Genomic DNA, 24,318 nt, shown 5'->3' with positions numbered 1-24,318 from the left:
TTACAGCCAGATTGGGAAGGGCCGTACCAGGCTCTTTTGACCGAACTGGCAATACGGATGGCGGAGAAAGGCTGGACTCACTACACTCAGATCAAAGGGCCAACGGAATCTCCAGTTGAGGAAGAAGTCTGGGCAGCTGAATCAACGCAAGAATCACTGAAACTCAGACAAAAGAGACTTTGAGTAACTGATTATACAGTGGCGACGCGAGGGCGGGATTATTTCTGTAGGATTGTATATTAAGTCTTTTTGTGCTTCAGCATGATTTTTAGAATACTGGGAATGCTTAGAGTTATGATGCTAGCTCTGTTAGTATTGGGATTTTATCAAATATTATTTTCATATGTATTATTAACGGTTCCTGAGCCTGATAATCCACAAGTAATAGACACTGATGCATGCAGCTTAGTAAATTGTGGGGATGTAGATAATCAGAGACAGTGACGCAGCTCTGAGATACATCTTAAGTCCTATGGGGATGGCCTTGGGGATGGTACTTGGTATAATGGTCTCGTCACAGTACACCGGGCCCCCTTCCGACCAGCTCGCGATTGTCCAGATAAAAAGTGTAACCCAGTATACCCAACGATAAAGAAAACCACATGGCACGAAGCAATTCTGGGGTGGGGGAGTGGGGAGCGGTGGGGGGGGGGGGGGGCACCTATGAGATACAATTAGATGAAACATTTGGGATAGAAATGAAAGCAAACGAGAAGGACGGGAAGGATTTCTCGGGATGTTGTTTTCAAATTAGTGTAGGACAGGGAAAACGGGTAGAACTAGTGGATAATAAGGTACAACCTTTCACCCCTCCCGATGACCCTAAAGTAGTAAAAATTATAGAGGTAAAGGACTTGAAACAGACCATCGAAATAGAAACTGGGTACGGGGATGCAAATGCCTGGGTTGAATGGGTAAAGTATACTGTAAAAAGTCTGAACAAAAGCAATTGCTATGCATGTGCCTCCGGTAGGCCAGTGGCCCAGGTGGCTCCCTTTCCGCTTGGGTGGAAGTGAGACAGGAAGGGCATGAAATGTATGATAGCCCTGTACCAGGATGAGTCTGCATGAATGATAGGAATTGTACCTCCCTATCTCTGATGTTCCCTCCCTTGGAGAAGAAAGATTTAAAAGCCCCCCTCCCCATGTTTTCAGCCGCAGTCGGAAATCACACGTCGTGTGTGCATAGACGAGGTACAAATCGGTCTAGAGATTTGGGGGAGATGAAATTGTCTACAGAGATTAAGAATGTCACCAAAACAGACAAGGGAGGGAGCTACTCAGCACTGAATGTTCCCCGAGCGGATCTGTGGTGGTACTATGGAGACAAACTATAGAGACCCACCCTCCTTCCAGATTGGAGAGGGATATGTGCAATTGTACAATTGGCAATCCCATTTACCCTGGCATTTGAGAAGGAAAAGACAGTAGGGAAAAAGGGAAGGGGTAAGAGATCACTGTTAGACACTTCTTTCGATGACAGGATTTTTCTCGATTCTGTAGGACTCCCTCCGTGCGGGATTACCTGATGAGTTCAAGGCTCGTAATCAGATTGCAGCAGGCTTTGAGTCAGCTCTCTTTTGGTGGGTAACAATTAATAAAAATGTAGATTGGATAAATTACATTTTCTATAATCAACAGTGATTTATAAATTAAACAAGAGATGCGGTTAAAGGAATATCAGAACAGCTTGATGCGACAAGTAGGATAGCATGGGAAAACAGAATGGCCCTTGATATAATTTTAGCAGAAAAAGGGTGTGTGATGTTAGGAAGAAGCTGTTGTACCTTGATTCCTAATAACACTGCACCTGATGGTTCAATTAGTTGGGCCTTAAGAGGATTGACTACCTTCGCAGAGGAACTGGCTGAGGATTCAGGAGTAGACACATCTCTCACGGGATGGTTTGAATCCTGGTTTGGAAAATGGAAGGGGGTGGTGGTTTCCATCCTTACTTCCCAGATAGTAGTAGTCGGGGTATTGGTGGCCATTGGCTGTTGTATCATACCCTGTATATGAGGGCTCACCCAAAGACTGATTGAGACAACCTTAATGAAACAGATGCCCCTAAAAGGGAATCAGGCAGAGGAACTTTATCGATTAAATAATGAGGGGATGATTGAGACCAAGATGGATGAAATCTCCGGAATGATGCTTGCAAATTTTGGAAGCGATGCTTAAAAGAAAAATGCAGAAGGTAACAAATGGTAATTAAAGAAAAAGGGGAAATTGTGGGATATAGGTAAAGTAGTGTTAATTCTGCAATTATAATTACTTACCCAAGGTAAATGCACTCACACCAATGTGTAATTGTTTCAACTAAGAGCTGAGTCAACAAGATGCAAACTATATGGAGGAAATACATAATTGTTTTTGTATTAGCTAAAATTGTATGCAAGAATGAAACGTGACTGCAAAACAATGGTAGATGTTACAGACAAATAGATAAGGTGCTGTGAGGATGTAGGTTAAGCCAGATATGCTTGTACAGCAGTAGATATAAGCATCTGTTTCCCACTTTTACAGAAACACAAAAACAAACCCCAATTAGAAGGTCATAAGGATCAGTATGGTTGGGGAAAGCACAGATGGAGGGAGTAGATAATATCTAACAATGGGCCACAGCAGGATGTGGTCAAAAGGCCTTGTGAGGTTAGAAATAAGCATTTTGTCACATACAAGGTTAGATAAGGTAAGAGATAACAGGGTGCCAGTCTTAGAGAAGTGGAAGATGTAAAGGGGGAGGAGCAATGGGATTAAAAAAATAAACCAAATTACATAAACTTTGTGTATTCATTGAATTCAGTGTGTGTGTGTGTGTCCCTGCCTTGTAGACAGTGGACATTGCACCCTCTTGCAAGGGTAAAATAAATGACACTACTGATTCAGATCTTGTCTCAGACTGAAATTATTGAAGTGAATGAACTTTGTTTCTCACAATCAGCATAAATAGGCTCCCACCTGTATTTAAATAAAAAGTGGCTATATTGCTAAAGGTAATTTGCTGATTATGAAATAGTTTGTGATGATTCTAGAGACATGATGAATAACATTGTTATTCTTGTTTTCATATACCTCTATGGCCTTGACTTCCCCATTTCAGTACTTTCCTGCAGCCTGACAACTCTAAGATATCTGCACTCTCCGGCCTTGTAACTGCTCCATCATTGATGGCTGCACCTTCAGTTCCTGTGTCCTATGTTCTGGAGCTCCATTCCTATAACTCTCCACTTCTTTAATACATTCCTTAAAACCTAAATCTTTGGCACATGGATTAAATTCCAGAATGTGGGATTTGCTTCCTCCTCTGCTGCCACTCTGTTTCATCAATTGTTCAAATACAGGAGAAACACAGCAGACCTGGCAGCACGTTTTGGGAGAAAAAGAGTGAATGTTTCCAAACTTTTCTTCAGTTGAGTTTTTTTCCTGTCAGGAGATGCTGCTAAACCCGCTGTGTGTCCCCAGCACTCAGCCTTTTTCTTTCAGCTTCCAGCATCTGTAGTTCTTCATGCTTATTTTAATAATGTTCTCGCTTTTTTGAGCGACTGATAAGAAGCTCCTCCAAGTCATTAATGTCAATTCTGCTTCAAGCTGCGATTCAAGTTTTTTTTAAGAAGGAGTCACTCTAATCTAAGAAACATCATGAAACCGCCACATCTGCATTAGTAGGCGCTATGTAAATGGACCATGGCGCGCTTCGAACCGTTAATGACATCATCGCATAATCAATGAGCGTCTGACGTCAGTGCGGCCGCACGCGGCGTGATGATGTCAGACGCAGGACTGGCGGCTGGAGGCGGATCGGGCAGTGATGAGGGCCCGGGGCCTTCTCTCCGGTTGTGAGGTTGCGGATCTCACGTTGGACTTGGCTTCTTCTCGGTCCCGGGTCTGTTCGACGACCGTTCGGACAGGCGATGGTGTTAGTAATCCTGGGCTCGGTCCAGCGGGACGGCCGGGCCTGGGCCTAGGTCTAGGCCGGGGATGTGTACAGGTGGTCCTCCACAGGATGAGGCTCCAGCCCGGCCAGGGCCAGGGCCAGGGCCAGGGCCAGGGCCAGCGGCAGCGGCAGGACGTGCTCCGGAGAGGTGAGTTAATGTGTGAAAGGGTGGTCCTCACCACCAATGACAGTTACTTTCGCTGAAATTATTTTAAAACACTTAAGCAGTTTGATCAACTTGCTTTAATTTGGTCTAATTGTCTGCGGTGACGGCACCTTTTAAAGGGAGATTAAGAAAATGAAACAAATTTTAAACGAACATAGTCAAATTGAAATGCCATTTTTTGTATTAGCTGGATGTACAGTAAACGCAGGATAAAAGTACACTCTCCCGGATGACGACTGCAAACTTCTGGGCTTCACCTCCAGATCTATTTTGTGGGCAAAAGTGAGGACTGTAGATACTGGAGATCAGGAACTAGATCAGAGTGGTGCTGGAAAAGACCAGCAGGTCAGGCAGCATCTCAGGAACAAGAAAATCAATGTTTCGGGCAAAGGCCTTTCATCTGTTTTGTATTATATCACCCCTTCAGATGAATTTGATTCCAGCGACTGTGACATGTCTTGAAACGGTTAAGGGTGGATAAATCCCCAGGACCTGATCAGGTGTACCCGAGAACTCTGTGGAAAGCTAGAGAAGTGATTGCTGGGCCTCTTGCTGAGATACTTGTATCATCGATAGTCACAGGTGAGGTGCCAGAAGACTGGAGGTTGGCAAATGTGGTGCCACTGTTTAAGAAGAGTGGTAAAGACAAGCCAGGGAATTATAGACCAGTGAACCTGACCTCTGTGGTGGGCATGTTGTTGGAGGGAATCCTGAGGGACAGGATGTGCATGTATTTGGAAAGGCAAGGACTGATTTGGGATAGTCAACATGACTTTGTGCATGGGAAATTATGTCTCACAAACTTGATTGAGTTTTTTGATGAAATAACAAAGAAGATTGATGAGGGTAGAGCAGTAGATGTGATCTATATGGAATTCAGTAAGGTGTTTGACAAGGTTCCCCATGGGAGACTGATTACCAAGGTCAGATCTCATGGCATACAGGAAGAGCTAGCCAGTTGGATACAGAACTGGCTCGCAGGTAGAAGACAGAGGGTGGTGGTGGAGGGTTGTTTTTCAGTGGTGGAGTACCACAAGGATCGGTGCTGGGTGCACTACTTTTCATCATTTACATAAATGATTTGGATGCGAGCATAAGAGGTACAGTTAGTAAGTTTACAGATGACACCAAAATTGGAGGTGTAATGGACAGCAAAGAGGGTTACCTCAGATTACAACAGGATCTGGACCAGATGGGCCAATGGGCAGCACGGTGGCACAGTGGTTAGCACTGCTGCCTCACAGCGCCAGAGACCTGGGTTCAATTCCCACCTCAGGCGACTGACTGTGTGGAGTTTGCACGTTCTCCCCGTGTCTGCGTGGGTTTCCTCCGGGTGCTCCGGTTTCCTCCCACAATCCAAAGATGTGCGGGTCAGGTGAATTGGCCATGCTAAATTGCCCGTAGTGTTAGGTTAGGGGTATGGGTGGGTTGCGCTTCGGCGGGTCGGTGTGGACTTGTTGGGCCGAAGGGCCTGTTTCCACACTGTAAGTAGTCTAATCTAATCTAATGGGCTGAGAAGTGGCAGAAGGAGTTTAATTTGGATAAATGCGGGTGCTGCATTTTGGCAAAACAAATCTTTGCAGGACTTCTACACTTAATAGTAAGGTCCTAGGGAGTGTTGCTGAACAAAGAGACCTTAGAGTGCAGGTTCATAACTCCTTGAAAGTGAAGTCGCAGATAGATAGGATAGTGAAGGCGGCATTTGGTATGCTTTCCTTTATTGGTCAGGGTATTAAGTACAGGAGTTGGGAGGTCATGTTGTGACTGAACAGGACATTGGTTAGGCCACTGTTGGAATATTGCGTGCAATTCTGACATCTTTCCTATCAGAAAGTTGTTGTAAAACTTGAAAGGGTTCAGAAAAGATTTACAAGGATTTTGCCAGGGTTGGAGAATCTGAGCTACAGAGAGAGGCTGAACAGGCTGGAGCTGTTTTCCCTGGAGCATCGGAGGCTGAGGGGTGACCTTTATAGAGGTTTACAAAATTATGAAGGGCATGGATAGGATAAATAAGCAAAGTCCTTTCCCTGGGGTTGGGGAGTCCAGAACTAGAGGGCATAGGTTTAGGGTGAGAGGGAAAAGATATAAAAGAGACATAAGGGGCAACTTTTTCACGCAGAGGGTGGTACTTGTATGGAATGAGCTGCCAGAGGATGTGGTGGACGCTGGTACAATTGCAACATTTTAAGAGGCATTTGGATGGGTATATGAATAGGAAGGGTTTGGAGGGATATGGGCCGGGTGCTGGCAGGTGGGACTAGATTGGGTTGGGATATCTGGTCGGCATGGACAGGTTGAACCGAAGGGTCTGTTTCCATGCCGTACATCTGTATGACTCTATTTATGAGCCAATCAAAGCACAATGGAGAAGGTTGAGAAAAACCTGCATGCCTAACATGCCTAATAATGAACAAGTTACTCTTTGGGGATGTAGATCCTGTTGGAAGAAAATACTTTTTAAAGAGCGAAAGACAGGATTGTCATTCTTTCTATGGTATGCATAAATCTTCACTAGTGGCTGCATTAATAGCATGTCTGTTTTTCAGAAGTTGAATACTATTGATTATTTTAATGCTGCATGGACTTTTTTCTTAATTTATCTTCCACACATGAGAATTACAATATATGAAAATAAAGGTTAATAAACTATATGTAAAGATGCAGAAAATAGTTAGCACTAAATTTATTTTTGATCAAGGCAATGAAAATCTGAATTTCTTTTCAGAAGAATTAGGAGGAGTAGGCATTTCAACTTTTAGACCCAGCTGTGCCATTTGACGTGATCATGGCTGATCTCATCTCAACTCCACTTCATTTTCCTGCCTACTTTCCATAACCATTCAATCCATTACCAATTAAAAATCTGTTTATCTCCTCAAATTTACTCAATGTCCCAGCATCCACCAGACTGCGATAGTGAATTGCACAGGTTCATGACCCTTTGACAGAAGTAATTTCTTATCAACTGTTTAAATCTGCGACCCCCTATCCTTGAACTATGAGCTCTCTTCTAGATTGCCCAATGAGGAAATATTCTTTGTCTACCTTGTCAATCCCCTTCAACATCTTACATACCTCAATTAGATCACCGCTCATTCTTCTAAATTCTGGAGAGAATGATATATAAATTGTTCAGTCTCTGTTCATAGGATGAACTCGTCATCTTTGGAATTGATTTCCTGTGAACGGTCTCCAGTGCATCTGTCCTCAAGGTGACTAAAATTGTATGCAGTACTCCTGTCTCATTAATGCTTTGTATAGTTTCAGCAATACTTCCCTCCTTTTATACTCTATTCCTTGAGCAATATATGGCAAAAATTTTTTTGCTTCTTTATTGGCTATACTTTCATACTAATTTTGTGATTCATGCAGAAGACACCCAGATTCCTTTGCAAAGAAGCACTTTAAAGTTCCCCTCCATTTAAGTAATAAATTGCCTTGCTATTCTCCTGACCAAAATGGGGCACAGTGGTTAGCACTGCTGCCTCACGGCGCCAAGGACCTGAGTTTGATTCCTGCCTCTGGCGCCTGTGCAAATTTTGCACATTTTCCCTGTGTCTGTGTGGGTTTCCTCCAGGTGCTCCGGTTTCCTCCCACAATCCAAAGATGTGCAGGTCAGGTGAATTGGTAATGCGAAATTGCCCATAGTGTTAGATGCATGAGGTAGGGGAATGGGTCTGGGTGGGTTACTCTTCAGAAGGTCGGTGTGCACTTGTTGGTTTGAAGCGCCTGTAGAACTTCTGGCAGATGAATGAATGTGTAAAAGAAGAACTTGTTCCTGAAGAATATTATGTTCCCTCCATGAAAATTGATTGTGACTATAGAGGACAGATTATCATTTTTTTGCGGAAATTGATCAAATCAGAAGGCTTGGTAAAATTTTTGTGTTTATACATTACCCAAATGTTTTACAGCAAATGGCTTCAATTTGGAATGCAGTTACTAATTAAGTGGGTTTATAGGGCAGGCAATCTAGAAATGGCAAAGTGGATTGATAGGTTTTTCATGATATTGATTTGAGAAAGGGATGTTGACCAGATCAATTAAAAAAACACTTCACTCTGTGAATCTGCTTAAACACCAGAAGATGAAGGAGCAGAAGTAGGCTATTCAGTCCATCTAGTCTGCCATGCATAATTCAATGGGATCGTGGCTGAGCTTATAATCCTCAACACCACTCTCTTCCCTTTTTCCCATAAACGTTTTTTAGTGATTTAAAAATCCGTATCTCTGTCATAATTGTATTTAATGGCCTGGTCTCAACAGTCCTCTGCACTAACGTATTACTGATTCACTTTTGTAAATGAGGAAGTCTGTACTTCTGTCATTGTGATCAAGCTTGCACTTATCATGTGGCTGTGTGGTTAGCACTGCTGCCTCACAGCGCCAGAGATCCAATTCCCGCTTCAGGCAGTTGTCAGTGTGGAGTTTAGATTAGAGTGGTGCTGGAAAAGCACAGTTCAGGCAGCACTCTGCCCATATTCCTGATGAAGGACTTTTGCCTGAAACGTCGATTTTACTGCTCCTTGGATGCTGCCTGAACTGTGCTTTTCCAGCACCACTCTAATCTAAACTCTGGTTTCCAGCATCTGCAGTCATTGTTTTTACCTCTGTGTGGAGTTTGCACATTCTCCCCCTGCCTGCATGGGTTTACTTCAGGAGCTCTGGTTTCCTCTCACAGTCCAAAAATTGACCATGCAAAATTGCCCGTAGTGTTAGGTGAAAGGGTAAATATCGGGGAATGGGTCTGGGTGGGTTCCTCTTCGGAGAGTCGGTGTGGACTTGTTGGGCTGAAGGGCCTGTTTCCACACTGTAGGGAATCTAATCTAATCTTATTTGTCACCCACTGGTATTTCAGAGGAACATTATGAAATGTGGCGTTGAACCATATGAGGTATCAGGGCAGGTGACCAAAAGGCTTAGTCTAAAGACTAGATTTTCAGAGGTGTTGTAAATGCGAAAAGAGAACTTTAGGAATGTATAGATGCAGAAGCCGGAGCTTAGGCTGATTAGAGCAAGAACATCAACGGAAAAGTTCTGAAAATTAGTTCTCCTTAATCCTACACTATAGTGTTTTTGTAGGTGAAGCTCTTCAGCATTATAGTTTTGCATTGAGAATGAATGCCGCTAACTTGAACAAGACTGACATTTAATTCTTAAAAGGGAATGTGCATTTAAAGCAGTACAATTATAAATTTTATACTGACTTAATAAAAAAATTTCTGATACTGTCACTTTGCTCTTTGCTTAATTGTTGTTAAGACAGCACATTCCTACAAGTGCAGTTGGCCCAAGAGCTTAACTGAGGAAATGAAATGAGAGAAAGAAAAATCACAGTTCCCAAGGTTATGTAGCCCTGGATCAACTTGATGTTCTAAAATTGCAGAGTTTGGCGATGCATGCAATGCTATCTGTTGATGTCAATTAATGCTTATTGAGGTCTTGACTTCTAAACAAGAAAATTGAAGTTTACATTTTTACTGGAAGAGTCAAATCAAATATAAATACAATTTTCCAGAATTGGACAAATAAAAGTACTTTTGGCTTCCACAACCTTTCCCTTGTTGATTAATCTTCAATATCTATTGTCACCTACTGTTGGATTTCACTTCATGATCCTGCTAGATGAACAGATAAAATGGTTGAGTAGAAGACCAGACTTCATGAAAATCATTCTTTGCATTGTTGTGATAGTTTTAGTCAAATAATATTTTCTAAGTGTATTCTTCCTTTATTTATCTCAAAAGATCAATGGCAGTTTTTCTAAATCTTGTCTTGATTTTAAACTAGGGTTCGCCGTGTCAGCAGCAGCATTGCAGTATAGCTTGAAGAAAATGGATCTGCCTCCATTAGAAAGTCGAAAGTTCTATTTTGATACTCATGCAGTCGTACGTGAATTGGAAGGATATGGTAAATATAACTGTATTTTCCTACTGCAAAGTTATCTGGATTTTGTTTTCTATTTTACCATTGCATTTCTCAAACAGTACTCCTCAGAAGTGAAATGACCCACTTGATTTAGATTTTTTGAAAAGACAAGTATATTTTGTTGAAGCTTTTCATCTTGTATTCAGGACCAAGAGAAATACCAAATTAAAGGTAAAGATGTTTACATGTATGAGGACAGTGCTGATTAGCGAGCAGACTCTATTAGACAAGCTATGAATGCATCAGTTACTGCACTGTCCTTTTATGCAGTACAAATATCACTTTCCTTTTTATTTTGGCATTCTTTGCAAATTATTCTGATCAGTTCAAAATGAAAATCTCAGTAAAAGATGACCTTTTATGGTTTAACATTTGTGAACTTGATGTACTGCAAAGATAGAACCCCAGCGAACTCTCAAGCTGTGGGGGGTGATCATAAATGACTAGCAGTCTTGGAAGCTGAATTCAAGAAGATTTAGCAGGAAGGCTTTTCCACCTAGAAATTGGATTTTCAACCTAAAGTGAATAAATCTATGCTTAAACTGTAATTGTTGAATCTAATGTCTTGCTGAAATTAATTGATCTTTCAGCAGCAGGATTATATAGCTGCCGTCCAGTGCTATCATTACTCCTTTGAAAATTAAATTAACTTCTGGATTCCACAAACCACACAGTTTCTTGTGGAAATCCTGAAGCTTCAGTCAGTAAAAACACATAGGATGTACTGTTGAACTCACTCTGCTTTCAATTTTTAAGATAAAAGTTGAGTTTCTGGCAATTTTATGTCCTCAGTCTTGTGATAAAAGACCTTGAAAATGTTGCATCTTGTTGAATGAGGATTTCACTATTTCTAACAGTGTATGAAATTCATGCTGCTCAAAAGAACTTTAGAAGTGCAATTTTGTTTGTTGAATGTTAAATTCTCCAATAAAGTTTTCAGTTTTTAACACTTTTGCTTTGAAATTTTAGCTTCCTTTACATTCCCATATAAATTCCAGTTTAATTTGTACTCTTTTTAAAATGTGAAGGATAATAAATGGATTTTACTTGGTTTTTGCTCTGAAAGCTTCAATGTGATTCCCTGCTTACCTTGCTAGCATCACATGCAGCTAAAAACCTGGAGATCCACATGACTTTGTGTTGGTTTCAACCTTCTAATCATAGAGATGTACAGCATGGAAACAGACTCTTCGCTTCAACCTGTCCATGCCGATCAGATATCCCAACCCAATCTAGTCCCACCTGCCAGCACCCGGCCCATATCCCTCCAACCCTTCCTATTCATATACCCATATACCTTCCTGAAGAAGGGCTTATGCCCGAAATGTCGATTCTCCTTCTCCCTTGATGCTGCCTGACCTGCTGCGCTTTTCCAGCAACACATTTTTAAGCTATGATCCCCAGCATGTGCAGTCCTCACTTCCTTCTATTCATATACCCATCCAAATGCCTCTTAAATGTTGCAATTGTACCAGCCTCCACCACATCCTCTGGCAGCTCATTCCTTGCATTTACCACCTGCGTGAAAAAGTTGCCCCTTGGGTCTCTTTTATATCTTTCCCCTCTCACCCTAAACCTATGCCCTCTAGTTCTGGACTCCCCGACCCCAGGGAAAAGACTTTGTCTATTTATCCTATCTATGCCCCTCGTAATTTTGTAAGCTTCTATAAGGTCACCCCATAGCCTCCGACACTCCAGGGAAAACAGCCCCAGCCCCAGCCTGTTCAGTCTCTCCCTGTAGCTCAAATCTTCCAACCCTGGCAACATCCTTGTAAATCTTTTCTGAACCCTTTCAAGTTTCGCAACATCTTTCCGATAAGGAAGGAGATCAGAATTGCACGCAATATTCCAACAGTGGCCTAACCAATGTCCTGTACAGCCGCAACGTGACCTCCCAACTCCTGTACTCAATACTCTGACCAATAAAGGAAAGCATACCGAAGGAAAGCCTTCACTATCCTATCTACCTGCAACTCCACTTTCAAGGAGTTATGAACCTGCACTCCAAGGTCTCTTTGTTCAGCAACACTCCCTAGGACCTTACCATTAAATGTATAAGTCCTGTTAAGATTTGTTTCCCAAAATGCAGCACCTCACATTAATCTGAATTAAATTCCATCTGCCACTTCTCAGCCCATTGGCCCATCTGGTCCAGATCCTGTTGTAATCTAAGGTAACCCTCTTTGCTGTCCACTTCACCTCCAATTTTGGTGTCATCTGCAAACTTGTGGGATGTGGGCGCTGCTAGCTAACAAGCATTTATTGCCCATCTCTAATTGCCCTTGAGAAGGTGGTGATGCGTTGCCTCCTTGAACTGCTGCGGTCCACCTACTGTGGGTTGACCTACAGTGCCATTAGGGAGAGAATTTCAGAATTTTGATGCAGCACCAGTGAAGAAGCAGCAATGTATTTCCAAGTCAGGATGGTGAGTGACTTGGAGGGGAACTTGAAGCAGGTGGTGTTCACACTGCTGGTATTGAGCACCAGTGTAGGAGAGAGTAGATGCTTGTGGATGTAGTGCCAATTAAGTGGGCTACTTTGCCCTGGATAGTATCAAGCCTCTTGAGTGGTGTTGGGATAGGCGTCTGCACCCCTAGATATCTGTTTGACTCCACTCTCCCAGAGCCCAACCATTAAGTATGTAAGTCCTGTCCTAGTGTCTTACCAAAATGCAATATCTCACATTTATCTGAATTAAACTGTGTGCCATTCCTTGGTCCACTTGCCCAGTTGAACAAGATCCCACTCTACTCTTAAATAACATTTTCCCTGTTCACCAAACCACCAATTTTGTCATCTGCAAACTTACTAACCATGCCTCATATCATCTCACCCAAGTCTTTTATATAAATGAAGAACAACAGTGGAACCAACACCGCTGGTCATGGGCGTCCAGTCGGTAACCAATGAATACGAGACTGTTTAAAAACAGTGGGAAGGCAGCACTTCATTCAGTTTTTGGATTTAGATTAGATTACCTACAGTATGGATTTTGTACTCTAATTTTCATGTTGGGCCAGCCAAAGTTGTTATCAACTTAGAAGCAGTTGTAACTAGAAGCAGCTGTATGGGGAGAATGCTGGTCAGTGGAGTTGAAATGCCCATCAGCCATGATTGAATGGCGGAGTGGACTCGTGGGCCGAATGGCCTTACTTCTACTCCTATGTCTTATGGTCTTAACTAACTTAGATGATTAAAAGAAAAGGAAATTTAAAATCAGTCTTATAATCGGTGGAGAGGATAGTTGCTGTTTAAATGTCTCTGACGGAGATGGTGTTGCATTAACTTATTAAAAATACTGCAGTTGAAATGAGAGAATGGAGGAAAATTCCTGCATACCAGCTGGTATGTTAAATTTTGGTAAGAAACTTTGTAGTATTGGCACTTTTGAGAATTGTGGATTTGTGGAAAAAAATTAGATTAGATTAGATTACTTACAGTGTGGAAACAGGCCCTTCGGCCCAACAAGTCCACACCAACCCGCCGAAGCGTAACCCACCCATACCCCTACATTTACCCCCTGCCTAACACTACGGACAATTTAGCATGGCCAATTCACCTGACCCGCACATCTTTGGAATGTGGGAGGAAACCGGAGCACCCGGAGGAAACCCACGGGGAGAATGTGCAAACTCCACACAGTCAGTCGCCTGAGGCGGGAATTGAACCCGGATCTCTGGCGCTATGAGGCAGCAGTGCTAACCACTGTGCCACCGTGCCGCCCACAATTGATTATTTTATGAAACCATCAACAGGAGAAGTGTGTTTTATTTCTGGGAAGCTATTATTTTTATGATCCACCACCTTTTCACAATTCTGATTACACCTTACGTTAATTTCTTTAATTAAAGTAGACTTTCCTGGTCAAACATCTTCCTGCTGTTTTTCTTGTAGGTTTCAGCAGTAAGCAGTCAGAAGTTGTGGTAGCTGCGCTACTGAGAGTCATGAACTCCAGTATGGAAGTTATGTATAAGGATATGGCGACCAAAATTCAACAAGTAAGACAGCCCCAGTGATACAGAAAGCAAAATACTGCCGCTATTGGAAATGAAACAAACTTTGAAAATATTGGAGTGACTCAGCAGGTCAGTCAGCATCTGACAGGAATATGCAGTGAGTACAATTGTCGACTGTCTCGTATTTTCCTAGTGGATGTTGTCTGACTTGCTGCAGGTCTCCAGTGTTTTCTTTTTATTGTTTTTGCCAGTCATATGGTATGTAAACAGACAAGTTTTCTTAATTGATAGGTGAAAGCTGAAATGTGTCATTATGGTTTGCAAACAGCAAAGGATACTGCAACGTTTTGCAGGTTTGTAATATAATCAGTGGATTTAAAATACCTCGGACTAGAATGGCAACATTCTGTTAGTTAAACTTGATGCTGAAGTTATATTATTTCTACAATGTTTTTAAAATATACTGCATATGTTTCTTTAATTGCCAAGTCTTAGTCCTTTTACCATTTTTATCCACAAACTCTGTGCGCCTCCATACTAAAAAATTGTGTAAATTCCATGTTTTAATATTTTTGAATTTTTTAAAAACAATGAAGTGGGAATGAAAGTTTCATAGTTCCAGAGGACCACCCACTGTTCTCATTAGAGAAGGGGCAATGACTAACAATAAGTTTAGTGTGAGGTTCACAATGAGGTATGTTGTGGCATGAAACAGCTGGGCCTTCATGGTGACCTCAGTTGGTACTGAAATTGAACCTATACTGTTGTCATTACTCTGGCACAAACTAGCTATCCAGCCAACTGAGCAAATTGTCCCCATCTTTTCTAAAGGTTCCTGCAGTTAATCATTAACACTGTAAATTGAGTTAGTTATTTTTAAACTACAGTGCTTTTGTATTTGCAGACTTCTGTTCTGAAAAAGTTCAGACACTTGTGATAAACTGACAATGAAGTTTACATAAGTCAGGCTGGTTTTTGGGTATCTTGGCAACAGTTACATTATTTTCTCTAGTAATTTCCATATTCTGTGTACAGTGTTAAGAATGTGCATGTCTTTTGTTGCTGAAAGGCTTACATTGGACTTTAATGTTCTTGTGGAAACCACCAGAGTATATAATTTTGAATTACAATACAAACAGGCCTTTCACTCAATTGAATCCATGCTGCTGTTAGCTCTTCGGCAGTATATATCTACTGAAAATTTCAATTCCTTCTGTTTTAAATATTTATCCTATTCCTATTTCAAGTATTTTTAAGTCTGCTATTCAATGCCCCTTTTATTATGGTTGTCCTGCCAGTGGGCACAATCTTTTACTTTGTGTGTTAGAATCCCTGCAGTGTGGAAAAAGGCCCTTCAAAGAGTATCCCACTGAGACCCATTCCTCTACATTTACCCCTGACTCATGCACCTAACCTATATATCCCTGAAAACTATGGGCAATTTAGCATGGCCAATTCACCTAAACTACACATCATTGGTTTGTGGGAGCAAACTGGAGCACCTGGAGGAAACCCACGCAGACACAGGGAGAATGTGCAAACTCCCCACACAGTCGCCTGAGGTTTGAATCGAACCCGGGTCCCTGGTGCTGTGAGGCAGCAGTGCTAACCATTGTGCCACCGTGCTGACCACAGTGCCTTCTTGAAATGTTCGATAACTTGGGAGTAAAAACATCCCAGTGATTCCTTTCTGCTTTTTTAATTGCTCTTTCCAGAGGATGTTAAAAAAAGAAACTATTTTTCAAGCCTGCTTATGGTGGCATGATGGCACAGTGGTTAGCACAGTGGTTCAATTCCCGCCTCTGGCAACTGTCTGTGTGGAGTTTGCACGTTCTCCCCGTGTCTGTGTGGGTTTCCTCCAGGTGCTCCGGTTTCCTCCCACAGTCCAAAGATGTGCAGGTTAGGTGTTTGGCCATGCTAAATTGCTGTTAGCTGAAGGGGTAAATGTAGGGGAATGGGTCTGAGTGGGTTGCTCTTCGGAGGGTCGGTGTGGACTTGTTGGGCTGAAGGGCCTGTTTCCATACTAAGTAATCTAATCTAATCACTCTGATCTAAACTCTGGTTTCCAGCATCTCCAGTCCTCACTTTTGCCTATTTTTCAAACCTGTCAACTTCAATGAAACCTCTAGGCACAATTCTATAAAATAATTTCTTTACCCCTCTTAGTCTCAATTATTAGTAGCTTTCTTTTATCAGTATCTTTTACAAACCTAGTATCAGTTCCTTATTTTTATGTTAATGGTTTTAATATAGTAAATTTGGAATCATATTTGCTTTTTTAGTGGAGAGAAATCAGAGCTAGCATTTCGGGTCCGTTGACTGTTTAGGGTTTTTGTTTTTGTTTCTGGTTTCCAGCATCCATGGTTCTTGTTTGCTTTCTTGTGGCCTTTTATCAATGTGGTGATTTTTTTGTTTTGCAGGCTCTGTTTGTTGCAATTCCTCAGCTTCATTTATATTTCCTTAATTGCATGCCAGTGTTTACTTGGAGGTCTTGATGGGCTCCAGGCTGGGGGGGTCAAATTCTCCTTTTAAAATTAGCTCCCTTTCCCTTAATATATTATATTGCCTATCACAAGCTTATCTTGACTAACCCAAGAGATGGGATGGGATTCCTACAGTCCTGTGACCACATCACCAATCTGTAAATTAGATTAGATTAGATTACCTACAGTGTGGAAACAGGCCCTTCGGCCCAACAAGTCCACACCGACCTGCAGAAGCACAACCCACCCATACCACTTCATTTAACACTACGGGCAATTTAGCATGGCCAATTCACCTGAATTTGCAGTCTTTGGACTGTGGGAGGAAACCGGAGCACCCGGAGGAAACCCACACAGACACGGGGAGAATGTGCAAACTTCACACAGTCAGTTGCCTGAGGCGGGAATTGAACCCGGGTCTCTGGCACTGTGAGGCAGCAGTGCTAACCACTGTGCCACCGTGCCGCCCTAAATAGTGCAAGCTGTTTGGTAACCATGCATCAAAGCTATTCTGTAGGACAGTGGTGACCATCAAACCACTGTGCTTCAAGCAAAACCATTTTATTTATACGCTATGGTTGAAACACTAACAAAAAACACAATTCAGATTAATTTAACTTATTTGATAACCCAACCGACACTATTGCAACTTCACAAAGCTGTTTTAGTCCCTGCAACATCCCGTAAATACACGTCTTGGCAAAATTCAAAAACAGGCAGGAGAGGTTTCAGAGGGAAAGTCCACCAAGAGCTCTGTTGAAGCATGAAACCCCTTTTTTCACTAGCTGCTTCTTTAGGTCCCCAGCAGTTTTCTGACCGCTTGCTAAAACTAAAACCTGAACTAGGAGAACTGGCCACTCCTCTCCTCTTGTTTTCAAGTAACCATTTCCAGACATCCTCAGAACCTCTGCCTTTACAACCTCACCTTGGGAAAAAAAAACAAGGACAACATAACCTTGTTAAGGAAGCACCATCATCACACTACACACTAGTCTTGAAATCCCCCTTCGTTATTTTTGTAAACCTCTGTAAAGTCACTTCTCAATCTCCCGCACTCCAGTGAAAACAGTACCAGTCTATTCAGCCTCTCTTAATAACTAAAACGGTCTATTCGCAGTAACATCTTGGTAAATCTCTTCAAATCCCCCTCCAGCTTAACAATATTCTTATAACAGGGAGACCAGAACTGGGTACAGTACTTCAGAAGAGGCCTCACTAATGTCTTGTACGGCCTCAACATAATGCTCAAAGGTCTGAGTAATGAAGGCAAACATGCTAAACACCTTAGTCGCCCTATCTGTATGTAATGCAAACTTCAAAGAATTATGTACCTGAGCTCCTAGGTGTCTATTCCACAATACTGCCCAAGGCCCTACTTTTAATTGTATAAGTCTTGTTTGTTTTACCAAAATACAATGCTTCATACTTATTCAAATTAAACTCCATTTGGCACTCTTCAGCCCATTGACCCGATTGGACAAAATTTCTTTGTAAACTGAGAACACATTCTTCATTGTCCACTCTACCATGACTCTTCCACAAATTTACTAACTATGCTTTCTATATTCTCACCTAAGGCTCTGAGCAATTTATGCATTTGTTTTTATTTCGGGTTAATGGGTTAATTCAAATTATGTTAACTTCGCAATTCTCAGTGGTTCTGGATGCAAGTTTGCTCGCTGAGCTGGAAGGTTCGTTTTCAGATGTTTCATCACCACACTAGGTAATATCATCAGTGAGCCTCTGGTGAAACATTGGTGGTTTGACCTGCTTTTATTTGTGTTTAGGTTTCCTTTGGTCATGTCATTTCCTGTTTTTTTTAAAAAGGGAGAGGTAAATGGGATCTAAGTCAATGTCATCACCTGAGAAAAAGAATAGGAAGTGACATCACCAACCCAAGGAAACCTAAACACAAATAAAAAGCGGACCGTACCAGGAGTGCTTCACCGGAGGCTCACCAATGTTATCGAGTAGGGTGACGAAATGTCTGGAAATGAACCTTCTAGCTTCGTGAGCAAACTTGCATCCAGAACCTCAACCTGAGCTACAGGTCTTCTCAAAACTCACTAATTCATACTGGTTCTTTGTAAAGCTTATCAAGTCCTCTTCAGTCACCATTTCGGAATTGAATACAGCAGTCTTTTAAAACCTAATCTATTTTGTTTATGCTACAATGTTAAATAATTCCTTCAATTTCATCAGAATATTCTCCTTACATCAGTTAGTACTGGAATGCTTTTATCTCTTTTTAATAAATTATTCTATCATGTATTTTAACTACAGGAGGTAATGCTTCAACAGATTATGTCACACATAACTGCTGTGAAAAAGGATATGATTATTCTGGAGAAGAGTGAGTTTTCAGCAATACGAACTGCAAATGAGGTGAGTATGTGTCAGACTGAAGCTGGACGTTAAGTAGATGAGATTTAGATCACAGCTGCCTCAGCAAATGAAAGCAAGGATCATGATAAAATTTCTTCTTCCTTTTGATTCTATTCCCATTAAACTGCTTGTTTCCTACCTTATCCTTTCAACCCTAAAATTAATTAATGTTGTAAACTATTCTCTCTAATGATCTGATTTAGAAATTGCTCCACCTCTTACCTCAAAAACAAAGCCTTGACCTTACCACCTTTGCAATGTACCATTCCATTTCCCATCCAGTGTCTTTATTCATATTGTCACCTTCCAAAACCACTCACATTTTTATTTAAACTCCATACTTGATTTGCTCCAATCTGATTTCTTCCTGGTATAACTCTCAAAATTACAAGGTAGTTCTATGTGACTGACAAATAAAAACATTTCTTTTTAATTCTACGCATGTTTGACCACACCATTGTTCTCTTTACACCCTCACCAGTAGTGTCCATTTGCAGAGACCTGCTATCACCTATTCGTATGTATCTAGCCATTATGATGAAAGATATGATGTATATATAAATATAGCTTAAGAAATTTGGATTTCAAAATAGAGGCAGATTGGTATTAGTTACATCTGTGATTATTTTTTAAATGCTAAGTCAGTCTGGAACAGCACTTGTCATAAGGCAGGTGATCGCAGACCCCTGTATTTTAATGTGCTATTACTATTCATTTTACAATAAGTGGGGTAACCATATAAAGCCACAGCAGTGGAGTTTAATTTGTGATACCTCCAAATCAGGAGAGTTTGGTTTAGAAATATTCAGGTTATTAGAACTGAGAAAGTTTAGACATTCAGATTGTGAAATGTTCATTTCAGCGGATTTAGAAAGAACTCATCAAATTGTCTCCATCGTAAAGAAATAGTAACGAGTCAGATAGTTGAAATAAGATTGTAATTTCTCTGGACTTTAGTATCTGTAATTTATAGTGTTGCAAAACCAGATTTAAACTTTGTTTTTCTTTATATTAAGATCATTATCACTGCTTTATACACTTTATATAAAAGAAAAAAAAAACTTCTTTCTATTAAAATCTGCAGCCTTGAGCATATTTCAGTAACTAACTATCACGTTAACTTAACAAAATAAAACTACGATCTATAAGTCCGATTTCATTCTGGGATCTGAATTGTCCAGTAGTACCATCAGCTGGGAACATAACAGCCTCCATTAATTACTTCCCTTCTTTCTATACCCACTCAGTTGCTTCTGGCTTCAACCAAGGGTCTATCAATGACCCGTCCAATTTTCTATCTATGTGCTGCCCCATGGCCATAGTATTCAAAGGCACAATGCTGTTTTTAAAAGAATGCTAATGATACACGCCTCAATCACGCTCCACACCTACAGTAGCTAAATTATCAGTTGGACATCCAGTACTGGATGAGAAACGTGTTGCCCAATTAAATGTTATGATGACTGGAGCCATTATTTTGGTCCATGCTCCAAATTTAATTCCCTAGTTACATCTTCGTTCTCAGAAATTATCTGAAATCAACCTAAGCTACTTGCAACCTTGCTATCACATTTTATCTTGAGGTGAACATCCAACCTTGTTCTTGCAGTTGGCAAGACTGCTTGTTTCCGTCCTGTGGTACTGTTCAACTTTGCCTGTTCCCAATTTGTCTGTTATTGAAACCCTTAATCATACCTTCCCAACCTCTAGACTTGACCATTAAAATGTATTCCTGACTGGTCTCCCACATTGCTTCACATCTATGGAGAATGCATTCAAAAATTCTGCCCACGTGTTGGCTGTCAGTTCCTTTATCGCTCCTAGGTTTACTGACTTACAACAGCTTTTGACAGCAATGGGTTAGGGCTACACATAGTTCTTAGTTAACATAAAATGGCTGAAAGCAATTCTTGGTTGACATAAAATTGCTGAGGGAGATTTTTGGCTAAAGCAGTATAGTTTAAACTATAATCTAGAATGATTCTAAGCTTCATAGAAATAGCATACCCAATGTAACTAGATTTGCAAAGGCACACCGTAAGATCCTGTTAAGTAAGAAGCCAAGGTGTAGCCAAATTTTGCACTGTTTGATAAGAACATCCTTGTGAAATTGCGGTAGAAGCCCCTGAAAAATAGTAAAATGTTTGCTATCTAATAAGAGATGGAAGGGGAGAAGCCTGACCCACATTCATTCCCGAAGAAGGGCTTGTGCCCAAAACGTTGATTTCCCCTGCTCTTTGGATGCTGCCTGACCTGCTGTGCTTTTCCAGCAAGACATTTTCAGCCACATTAGTTGAGATCCTTTAGATGGTTGGAACTGCATATTATGCACATGTAAATAAATTGGAGTTTTAAATGTAACCAACATTAAGGTATTAACTCAATTGCTGTGGTCATACTGTTTTAGACATAAGAAAAGACCCCCTTTCTATTAGCAGATGGGTACTAAATAACTGGTCCAAGAATTAAGGGTGAAATGTGTACTTTTTTAAAACTTTCTTTCAGAAGAGAGTTATCAAGTCATAGTCATACAGCACGGAGACAGATCTTTTGGTCCAACCAGTCCATGCTGAACATAATTCCAAACTAAACTAGTCTCACCTGCCTGCTCCTGGCCCATATCCATCCAAACCTTTCCTATTCATGTATCTATCCAAATGTCTTTTAACTGTTGTAATTGTACCCACTTTCTCAGGAAGTTCATTCCATACGTGAAACACCCTCTGTACAAAAAAACTCATGTCGTTTTTAAAAATCTCTATCCTCTCACCTTGAAAACGTGACTCTCGTCTTGAAATCCTCCATCTGAGGGCAAAGACAACTACCTTTAACTGTATCTATACCTCTCATTATTTTATAAATTCCTATCAGATTGCCTCTTAACCTCCTATGCTCTGGTAAAAAGAAAGGTCCTAGCCTATCCAGTCTTTCTTTATAACTTATGTACTCCCCTAGTTTCATTTTGAAACATATGTCTCAACCATTTTTGGGACAGTGAGTTCTAAATCATAACCATCTCTGATAACATTATGTTGTCTTATTTATTGAATGCATGTATTAACTATTAGTCATCTGTTTCCTTTATTGTGACAGAATCTGACTTTTATTTGTACAATGATCCTACGAGAAACACTAGGCAATTAAGTTGCAGGTCAAGTCCACAATTGACCCTATTTGGAATGTACTGTCCTGCAGATTGTGTTGAGTCAATTTATCATTTTTCTCTTAAATTTTAGTGTAAAAAACCTGTGACAGTTTAAAGCAAAAGATGTTTTTAAGCATAACTTCAAAGTATTTGAATGATGTTTTAGGATAGAACAAGGCAAGATGCTCTATAGAAGAGAACAAACGTCTGAGTAAGGGGTCAAGCCATATGTTATTTAGTGATAAGTGTCACTCTGCCACTACAATGTCTCAACCAGGAAAATGGTGGAAGGTGCTGTCAAGTATAAAATTATCATTAAAATGTGTTTGGCAGATTGGAGATGAAAAGGAGTGAGAATATGAAATTCAGGAATGGAGGATGCACTAAAATGAAAATAGTGAAGCCCTTACATGAGGGAAGAAGCTAAAATGGAACAATTCAAATTCACACTAGAGGAACAATTACTGATCTCTGTATTGATATTGAATGTTTATGGTACTGCAGTGGAATTTTGCTGACTTTAGGTTGGAAACCCTTGCTCTTTCTTATGTACCTTGGTGTACAGTGCAGAGTTTCAAAATTTAGACTATTGAAACTTCAGATACATGAAGTCCTGTGTAGAATCTAGCATAGAACATCTAAAGACAAAGGATTGAATAGACAATTGGCAGATTAAATTTAAAGCAAAGAAGCAGGAAGTTCTTCTATTTTTGTTTGGAAGAATGCTGACAGTGACATGAAACAATAAGGCACAATTTTAATTTCTAAATGGGGCACAAGAGCAGCATGATATAGATAGCAGGATATGTGGATAATGGATGTAGATTCCTGCCATTGTTGGCAAGGGCACAGAGCACAAAAGCAAAGAGACTGTTATTCCAAGGCAACTTGTAATTGAGCTAGTGCTATACTGTGTGAGCAATTCAAAATCTGATTTGCTCCTCCAGTGAGAGGCAAAATTAATACAACTTTACTTGTTATCTGATCTAAGAGGAATTAAAGTATATGTACCACATTTATTCCTTAATTTGTTTTTAGCACAGAGCAAACCTATTTTCGTATTTACTTCTATGGTTAAGACTGTAACTGTTCCAATGTTTGTCCCCTTGCCTAGTAAAGGAAAATCAGCCTCTTGAATGAGGTACTGATGCAACATGATGTCCATGAGCCTTATCCTGCCAGTAGTGAGTGGTGTCAAAATTATGCATTTGGAAGGCTAATTGAGTAGGTTATTAATGTAAAGGTAGATGTTTTTATATGTCGACATGCCAATTCCACCAACTTGCACTATGATATTTGATATCTGGAGATGAATAGTTTATAGCACTGAATGATTAATGGTATTTAGGAATGGTGTAAAATAATATTTCTATCTGTGGCCCCTAAACCTCTCTGCATGTTTTGAAAGTACTGATTTGAAATGTTCATTTTCAGAAACTAAAAATTGAATTGCAACAGCTCAAAAAACAGTTAGTGGTAAGTTCATTTTCTAAGGTTTTTTTTACAAAAGTTTTGACTGGATAGGTTGAAAGCTGTAAAAATCTTTGCTTAAAGAAATTGAGTAATGATTTTAAATATTTCCTAAGTAAAACTATATTTTGGACATGTTCTGGAAACCAACATTTTGAGCATTTCTGAAACAGATGATAGTGCTGTGCAAATACAGAAATCTCTACAGTTCTGTCTCTTCCTCCCTCACTGTCTAGCTAGTATAATAGTGCTTGATCATACTATGGGATAATCCACTGCGGAATTTAATGTTTGAAATTTTGTCAGAATGGTACAAATATGTATTGTGGCTGTTCAAAATGTTGGGAAAGTTACAATGTTACAAAGCTGCAAATGATGTGCTGTATTAACTCCTCTCTTAGTAGATATGTGGTCATTTAAAATTAATTGTGTGGTAAAATAACCTTTAAGGACGAATGACCTTAATATAGAGAATTACAGGTGTTTGAAAGTGGAGAATTCAGTCTGAAGCAAAGGTGTTGGACTTGAATAAGAGAGATTATGGAACTGTGAGGCACAAGTTAGCTGAGTTGAATTAGGAAAATACATCAAAAGGCATGACTGTATATAAGTGGACAATCTTTAAATAACTTGGCTGACAGCAAGTATACATTCCTTCAAGGTGCAAAATACCTCAGTCAATTGTGGCTGACAAAGGAAGTTAAGGATTGTATAATGTTATGAAGATGTGGGTGTACTATGCCTTTTTAAGAGTATTAAAAGCTAGCAGAGCTACCTTACAGAACCAAATGTTCTCAATAAGGTAACAATGTAACTCTTGGTCGAAAGCTAAATTAGCTGGTTGCCTGG

General features: G+C 40.5%; 1 protein-coding gene across 3 annotated transcripts in view; it reads left to right on the top strand.

Moving 5' to 3' along the window:
- The first annotated feature begins 3,774 nt into the window (after positions 1-3,774).
- Positions 3,775-24,318, top strand: part of LOC132832233 (mitochondrial calcium uniporter regulator 1-like) — a 33,448-nt gene continuing 12,904 nt past the window's right edge. For 2 of the 3 annotated variants that reach the window (XM_060850043.1, XM_060850041.1), the window contains exons 1-5: positions 3,775-4,084; positions 9,893-10,012; positions 13,925-14,028; positions 18,753-18,854; positions 23,434-23,475. In XM_060850043.1, the coding sequence (XP_060706026.1) occupies positions 3,811-4,084; positions 9,893-10,012; positions 13,925-14,028; positions 18,753-18,854; positions 23,434-23,475 (642 nt within the window). In that variant the 5' untranslated portion in view covers positions 3,775-3,810. The remainder of the gene's footprint in view (positions 4,085-9,892; positions 10,013-13,924; positions 14,029-18,752; positions 18,855-23,433; positions 23,476-24,318) is intronic. The other variant, XM_060850042.1, reaches the window with a different exon arrangement.

The sequence above is a fragment of the Hemiscyllium ocellatum genome, chromosome 34, assembly GCF_020745735.1.
Source record: "Hemiscyllium ocellatum isolate sHemOce1 chromosome 34, sHemOce1.pat.X.cur, whole genome shotgun sequence".
Lineage (NCBI taxonomy): Eukaryota > Metazoa > Chordata > Chondrichthyes > Orectolobiformes > Hemiscylliidae > Hemiscyllium > Hemiscyllium ocellatum.
The sequence above is the reverse complement of the archived record's forward strand: the minus strand, read 5'-3'. Positions and strand labels throughout refer to the sequence as shown.